Source organism: Diabrotica undecimpunctata, unplaced genomic scaffold (genome assembly GCF_040954645.1).
Source record: "Diabrotica undecimpunctata isolate CICGRU unplaced genomic scaffold, icDiaUnde3 ctg00002153.1, whole genome shotgun sequence".
NCBI lineage: Eukaryota > Metazoa > Arthropoda > Insecta > Coleoptera > Chrysomelidae > Diabrotica > Diabrotica undecimpunctata.
The window spans coordinates 9,393-18,194 of record NW_027313235.1 but is presented as its reverse complement, the minus strand read 5'-3'; the positions used below and the strand labels follow the sequence as shown (position 1 = coordinate 18,194).

General features: G+C 37.0%; 1 protein-coding gene across 1 annotated transcript; it reads right to left on the bottom strand.

The window, feature by feature from the left end:
• Positions 1-2,987: 2,987 nt before the first annotated feature.
• On the bottom strand, positions 2,988-8,151 carry LOC140431851 (uncharacterized; the record flags this gene model as incomplete). The annotated part of the gene is made up of 3 exons (XM_072519726.1): positions 7,764-8,151; positions 6,984-7,354; positions 2,988-3,079 (listed from the first exon to the last, which is right to left on the bottom strand). Coding segments are annotated over exons 1-3 (743 nt in total), but the record flags the coding sequence as incomplete, so codon positions are not given.
• Positions 8,152-8,802: the final 651 nt, after the last annotated feature.

The window sequence follows — 8,802 nt, the reverse complement described above, 5'->3', positions numbered from 1 at the left end:
AGTAGTGAAATCAGTAGAGCACTTCTATCAATACCTCTATGGAAGGAAGTTTTTAATCCGAACCGACCATGCCGCCCTTAAGTGGTTGATGCAGTTTAAGAATCCAGAGGGTCAGATAGCCAGGTGGATCGAACGACTCCAAGAATACGATTTTAAGATTGAGCACCGAGCCGGAGTTAGCCACAGAAACGCTGATTCTCTTTCCAGACGGCCATGCCCAGCAGAGTGTCCCCACTGCAACAAAACGGAATCCAAGGAAGCAGCAGTGCTAAGAACGACGATTGTCAACGACGACTGGACGCCTACTAAGATAAGGGAAGAACAAGAGAGAGATCCAGTTATACAGAAAATCCGAAAATGGAAAGAGGAAAACCGTCGACCACCTTGGCAGGAAATATCAAACCTATGCTCAGTAGTTAAGACGTATTGGGCCCAGTGGGACTCATTTATCATCGAAGATGGCTTGCTTAAACGAGTCCTGGAAAATGATGACGGTTCAGAGAAGAGAAGACAGTTGGTGATCCCAAAGAGCAGAATAGCCGAAGTACTTCGTCAGTTACACGACAGTCCATCGGGAGGGCATTTTGGTGTAAGGAAAACCCTTCAGCGAATTCGGGAACGGTTTTATTGGATGAACAGTTCCGACGACGTAAAAGACTGGTGTAAGAAATGTACTATTTGTGCTACGAGTAACGGGCCTCACCGGAAAAGGAGAGCTCCTATGAGACAATATAATGTTGGAAGCCCGTTTGAAAGAATAGCTTTGGACATTGCAGGGCCATTTCCAGAAAGTGAAAATGGGGGCAAGTACATGTTGGTAGTAATGGATTACTTCACTAAGTGGGTCGAGATTTACGCACTTCCAGACCAAAGGCCGCCACCGTTGCAGATAAGTTGATCCAAGAATATATCAGCCGATTTGGAGTGCCTTTGGAGATCCATAGTGACCAAGGCAGGAACTTCGAAAGTGATCTATTCCAAGGAATATGTGATAGACTAGGCATGAAGAAAACAAGAACTACCGCGTATCATCCGCAATCGGATGGTATGGTAGAACGAATGAATAGGACAGTTGGCAAGTATTTGACAAAGATGGTGTCCGATCATCAGCGAGACTGGGACCAATACCTTCCGTTCTTCACAATGGCCTACAGATCTGCTGTTAACGAATCAACGGCCAGACACCAGCCAGAGTCCTATTCGGACGCGAAATGCGACTACCTTGTGATCTAGAATTTGGGTGTCGACCTGGAGAAGATGTAGCAGGTGAAGATTATGTGATCGAATTACGAAGAAGAATGGACGATGTACATGAGTTGGTCCGTTCCCACCTTCAGATCGCTAGCGACCGAATGAAGAAACGGTACGATACACAAGCCGAAAAGGGTTGCTTTAAGAAGAACGACAAAGTATGGCTGTATAATCCCAAGAAGCGAAAAGGTTGTTCTCCCAAATTGCAGCAGTTTTGGGAAGGTCCATACCTCATCATGGAGAAGATCAACGATGTCATCTACCGAATAAGCAAGATTCCGAGGGGAAAGCCGATGATAGTACACCATAACCGGTTGGCATCTTTCGAAGGTGACCACGACGTAGATGAAGAAGTGGAAGTAAACCAAGTCCAAGATGTGTTTGACCTCACGTTTGAGGAATTCATGGGTGCCTATGGAGGTACCGGTAAAGCGAGACATGGTGTTACCACTGAAGAAAAGCAAGATCTACTCGAGCTCCCCGATGACTACTCGCTGGCCCTTACCATCCCGGCCAGTATCAAAGACGCACCAGGGTTGGCATCCGTCTTTCGAAGGAAGTTTGGTCGAGTTGCAGAACTTCAATGCCAAGTGCCAGCTCCCGGTAAAACCTTGAAACTCCAAGATGCATCACGTTACCTTTTCTACCTGGTAACAAAAGACACTGCCCGTGACCAACCTACCTACCGAGATGTATGGGAAGCCTTACTTCAATTGAGAGGGCACGTACTAGAGTCCGACGTGCAAAAGTTAGCCATGCCAAAGTTGGAGTGCCGCCAATTAGATTGGAGGGTTATCCGAAATATGGTGGAGGAGATCTTTAAAGACACCGAAGTCCAGGTGTTAGTCTGTTGCAATCCGCATAGTTACTGGTGCGGAGAGAAAACCGTCCCTTGTCATTTTTATACAACTGGAAGTTGTAAAAGAGGGTCCAGTTGCCGATACCAGCATACCGTTCCAGTTCTAGTCCCAACAAGGTTCCAGGAGGAACCATCTTTTGAGAGGGGGGCAATGTTACGTAAAAATATGAGTCATAGTTTTAACCTTTAAAACATGTTTTTAATCTAATATGTTGTAGAGTTTACGAGAGGCCTCGATTTACCTGAGCGACCTTCCAGAAGCGATGCGAGGGAAATCCAGTTTGCTTTTACCGTTTCGCCATCGAAGGTTTTAGACGATTCGAGATAACGGCACTGGTATATAATAACGGAACTTTATTTGGAAGGGACAGTTAATAAAGAAGATTCGCGCTCGTGATATTATTGTTACGCTCGCCTACTAATAAATTATTGTATATGTAGTGATAAATAAACTTATATAAATTATCGTGCCTTTTAATAATTAAAGTAGGAACAAGATAATAAATTAGTAAAGACATTATAAATTAAAGACATAACAATTAATAAATTCACAACAGTAGTAAAAAACCAAAGTGTTCTTTCTATATATTTAAATTTTAACTTAGTTGTTTTTTAATATTGGTATTTTTACTCTCTCTTTTAGTAAACTGATGATGGAATGATTCAATTCCGAAAAGATCTTCTTTAAAATAAAAATTTTAAGCTTTTAATAAGCATGTTTTATACCTTAATACACACGAACACCACGTGCTTTGTATTCAACAGGTATACTATCCACTCCTGGATATCTCCACTTCATGGTTTGTTCCAGTTTCACTTTTAATAGGCTTAATGATTAAGGTTACCAATAAATTTCTATTAAAATAATGTAACTTACCCTAAGGACGCTATATCCTCTAATGTAGTAGGGCATTCTTGATCTTCGGTAGAAGCTAAACTTTCTAGGATTTCCAGTGAATGTATTTTAGCCTACAATTTAATAATTGGTAAAATGTATCAGGAACATAAAAAGTTGACGTTTATAGAATATGAAGACCACACGGAAGAAAGGCGAAATGTCAATTTTTGATTATTTTTTGTTCAGAGCAGCAATATGTAGGTTTTTAGTAGTAGTTTTATGTGAGTCGTTCAAACATGGGAAAAAGACGAATCCTCATAGCTTAAAACACGTTATAAAATTCTTCGTACAGGGAAGAAAGGCGAATGGTCCTCGCGTAAATCCGAGAAAGGTGGAATGTCAGTGCTTGTCGGGACGTTGGGGGAGTACACGCCGCATTTTGTTTACTAAAAACGTTTAGTTTTCGATTAGCCTTCATTAAATAAAGTGCGTGTTATTGTGTTCTAAAATGACGGATAGTGAAAGAGATGATACGTGTCGAGAAAAAAACACTAGAAAAAGGAAAATTACAGGTCGAATAAATGAAGTAATGAAGCGGTTAAGACAACAGAGCCATGAAACAGGTGACGATTGTCAATGTAAGAGACTGAAGTGTTTCAAAACAGTAGATCAACAAAATCGATCAAACATTATAAACAATTTTAACCGTATGGGGCGTGATGAACAAAATATTTACTTGGCAGGCCTAATAACGTTAATGCCCGTAAAGCAAAGAAGAGCCCGAGATGAAGCTACATCAAGATTGCATGATGCAACGTATTCTTTTAGAGTTAGAATAACGACTGACGATAAAACTACTGACGTCCCAGTTTGTTTTAAAGCTTTTCTAAGCCTTCATGGCATTGGTCGGAAGAGGCTTGAAAATATTCAAAAAAGTTTAAAAGCTACTGGTAGTGCACCAATTGACAAACGCGGAAAAAATCCAAAAAACACGCATTAACAAAACAACAGCTAGATGAAGTTATTGAACACATAAAGCGTTTTAAAGGAAGAGAAAGCCATTATAGTAAAAATAAAACTAAGAAAATGTACCTTCCGGATGACTTAAATATTAAGAAAATGTACACTATGTACAAATCCGATAAGGGCGCTCCTTTGTCTTACGAAACATATCGACAAATCTTTAATAAGTATTTTAACATTAGCTTCGGCTATCCGCGGAGTGATACGTGTAGTACTTGTTGTAGTAATGAAACAATTGATGCCTCTGAAAAACAAAAGATAGAAGTTGAGATAAAACGAATAACTTTGTCAAATAGCCTACACAAATCCAAAATAAAGAGAAGGGCAAGGAAAGCAGCAATGCAGAATGTTAACTGTGAAGCAGTATCTATGGATTTCGAAAAAAATTTATCCACTCCAAATATTCCGACCAACGACGTCTACTATAAGAGACAACTGACGCTTCACTCCTTTAATATTCATGTATTGTCAACAGGAAATGCTACATTTTATTGTTTTCCAGAAACCATAGGAGGCAAAGGTTCAAACGAAGTAGTGTCATTTCTGCACCATTTTATCTTTGTTCAGCTTGATCTGTCAGTTCGTCACCTCCACATATTCTGTGATTCATGTGGCGGCCAAAATAAAAACTTCACTGTTTTCCGTTATCTTCACTATGTAGTTAATACTGCAAAAAGGTTGGACTCAATCAAAGTAACCTTCCCAATACGAGGTCATTCTTACATGGAGTGCGATCGAGATATGGGTGTGATAAACCAAAAAATTATGGCTGAACTTCCTGAGGATTGGTACACGGAAATTAGATCATGTCGAGTAAAACCAAATCCGTTCGATGTCGTAGAGGTCGATCAATCACTTATAAGAAACTGGTTACTATTCTTGGACAAAATTTACGTAACTAAACCAACATATAAATCAAGACCAATCAGAGAACTCGAAATATTGAAAGATCATCCACGCCTTTTCAAACACCGAGATTCCTATAATGGACAATGGGAGACGTCAATTATACGCAAACCATTTACAAATTCCGATGAGGTGCAACTACCCGAAAGCCAGTTTATTTTGCCACCAAAATTATATACAGGTGAGTTTGTTCTAAAAATTCCCTTCCTTTTCTCTTTTTTCATAGAGATGTTTTTTAAAGCTAAGGAAAATTTCTAAGGAAAAATTTAACGATCTGGTCCACTTGAGTCAGTTTTGCACATCTGAAAGGGCTAGATCGTTCTATAGAGGCTTACCTTACAACAAAAACAACAAAAACGTAAACAAAATGAGGAGAAAATAATAAAAGCTAGACAAATGAAGATCAGAAAAAAAATTGTTGTCATATATTTCGCTTTTTTCCCGTGTTTGTAGTGACTTGTGTTTACATAAAGCAATGTTTCTAAGTTTTGTGTTTTATTTTAAATTCCGTTGATTAAATAATACGTTACAAAATAAGTATGAAGACTACTTAAATAAAGAAGTACGCAAAATATTTAATTGTATGATGATGTTTAGGGTTTGAAAGTTAAAAATTCAATTTTCTCGAATTAACCTCTTTGTGACATTTCGCCTTTCTTCCGTGTGGTCTTCATATTATATTAACTCAGTGCTGTCATTATAATTGTTTATATGGTAAAATAAACTTGTTTTCTTTACAATTTCATATTTTATACCTTTTAAACCTTGCTTAGACTTCTACAGATATGTAAAAATGTAAAATGATGTTTGTTAAATGTCACTTAATTTTTATATATAGATTTTTACATTACCTACAACTGTAGAGGTAAATTCTTATAAAAAATCTTGAATTTAAAATTAAAAAATAAGAGTCATTCATTAAAATAAAAAATATCCTATCACTTAAGTTGGACCAAACAATATACTTTCACAAAATTTCATTGGAATCCGTTAAGTGGTTTTGGACATTAATGTAAACAAACATAGTGACACGAAATTTTTATATAATATATAAAAATTATATTATATATTATATTATATATATATGCATATATTATATATATGCAAAGTACGAATCCAGGGGGAACTCTCAACCTTTTAAAACAAATAACGGGCTACGTCAGGGAGACCCACTCTCCTGTATACTATTCAATCTAGCTCTGGAAAAAGTAATACGTACGTCACAAATTACAACTACCGGTTCAATATATAACAAATCTGTGCAAATCTTAGCATATGCTGATGATATCAATATTGTTGGGAGAACGGAAAACGCAGCACGAGAGGCGTACGTAGCATTAAAGGAAGCGGCTACAAAAATGGGTTTAATAATAAACACCAACAAAACAAAATACATGAAAATAGGTACGCAACCACAAACACTACGGCCACTTGTTATAGAAAATGACGTCATCGAAGCAGTTAACGAATTTGTATACCTGGGAACGCTCGTCAATACTGAAAATGACACTACTGCAGAGATAAACCGCAGAATTTGCACGGCTAATAGATGCTATTTTGGGCTTAATCTCCTTTTTAAATCTACAGTTATATCAAGAAATACAAAAGTAAAATTCTACAAAACAATAATACGCCCAGTCCTAACATATGGTTCAGAAACCTGGACTTTAACAAAAAGCAATGAAAACATGTTAGGATGTTTCGAAAGAAAAATACTAAGGCGCATCTATGGAGCGGTAAATGAAAATGGTGTCTGGAGAAGACGATACAACTTCGAACTCTATAGGATATACCAGGAACCAGATATCGTAAAACACATAAAGATAGGACGTCTGAGGTGGGTAGGCCATGTAATGCGGATGGAGCAAACCGACCCAGCTAGAAAAACGCTCCTTGATAGACCTATTGGTCAAAGAAGAAGAGGAAGACCCAGAACAAGATTCCTAGATAACATAGACCAAGATATGAGAAATATGGAAATACGTGCTTGGCGGAGGAAGGCGATGGATAGGGACGACTGGAGAAAAATTCTTGGGGAGGCTAGGACCCACACAGGGTTGTAAAGCCAAAATGATGATGATTATATTATATAAAGATTGTACTTACATCAGCCATTAATTCGTTCATATCCAAACTGAGGTTCTCAAAATACTTCGGAAATAAATAAGCAAATATATAATCTAGTTTTCTGGGTCTTACGCTATTTCTTTGAACATAAAAACTGTTTATATTCGACATTGCCTGAATTTTAAGAGGCAAGTAATTATTCGCTAACTTTTCAGCTGGCCTTTCATAGCCTTTCTCTTTGAATATTTTTGACAACTGGGTCCATTTATCATTTATTGCAGCTTTAATAGTGTATATAGATTCATAATATTTATGTAATTGAAATTTGTTAACACACTGAAGTAATAGTTTTTTTTCATCGTCACTTAAAGTTTGGTGGTTTCCCACCTTTCTTTTGTTTCGACAGTTTTCTACAACAAAAAGTTAACTAAGTACCTAGTTCAATTTATAAAAGAATTCAATTTAGATAGTAAGTGATTTGTACAAGGATGTATTAAAAAAATCCTACTATAGAAAGAAACAACATTTGGGTTTAATTTTTTTGCCATTCATTATCATAAGCTAAAAATTTTTACAGAGAGCTGATAGAAGAAGGCTTGAACTTGAATTTAGGCACTTAATGATTTAAAAATTTTGTTCATAATGATCCAAAAAACCTCAAAAAAATTGATCAGGACCTAAAGAATTTATTATCACTTAAAAAAATTTGAACTTCTCGCCTGACAGACCTCTTGAACCTTATTTTGGGGTATCTCAAGAAAGTGATCTAGGTAATACATACTAAATTACAAAAGATAAAAACTGTAAGTAGGTTCATACCTTCTACTATGTTTGTTTCACTGTCGTTTTTTTGTGATACTATTTGTTGTCTTCTTTTGTGCCTTTGACCGTTTTTGCGTGGATGTGCAAAAACTTTATGAGAATTAAACAAGTTTTTATTTTTGGTAATAAAATCACAAAAGTAACACTCGTAAAATATTTCTTCTTCATGTAGTTGAAGTTGACCGGCAAAATCTGTTTCTACAAAGGTTTCATCTAATGTTCTTTCACTTTTCCCATCCACCTCTTCGATGTTCACGGTACTAGATTCTAACTCCATTGTTCTTATTGAATAATAATGTTTGGGCAAATAAAATTGGTCTATTGATTACAAAAATGAGAAAATTCTTGGAAAATACCTGTCTTTTACACCAAGAAAGTAACATGTAAACACAAACACTTTTTTCTCTTTCTGTACATAAAACACAAGAATCAGGAATGTAAACAATCATGAATGTCAAAATCACAGAATAAGATATTCTTATTCCGTGGTCAAAAGGTAAGGTTGAGTTGCGCCAAGTGTACGCAACTTACATTTCCTAGTTCAAATACTTATTTTTCTAGTTCTACTAATTTGATGTAAATCAATCATGTTGACATTGTATTGTCTGGTAAAGTTTATTTCCACTCCCTCTTTTTTATTGCTTTATTAATCAGTGCTTTACAGTTCGTCGAAGATTAGATGAATTTGGTTTGCAAAGTTGCAGACCAGCAACTGGGCGCAATTACTTCCACAGCACAGAGTGGCTAGACTACAATTTTCCAAGGAACATTTAGGAATTTAGGACAATGGAGTAATGTTCTTTTTACGGATGAGTCGAGATACTGTCTTCACTCATCAGATGGGAGAGAACGAGTATGACGTCGAAATAGAGAGAGATGGAGTGCGCTTTCAGTCCCTGCGTTAGCCATGGAGGGCGTTCGGTGATGGTATGTGCTATGGGCAGGGATATCCCGAGAGGCACACACTGAATTGGTATTTATTGAGGGTTCGTTGACTGCACACCGGTATATTTAGTAAATTTTAGCGAATCACGTA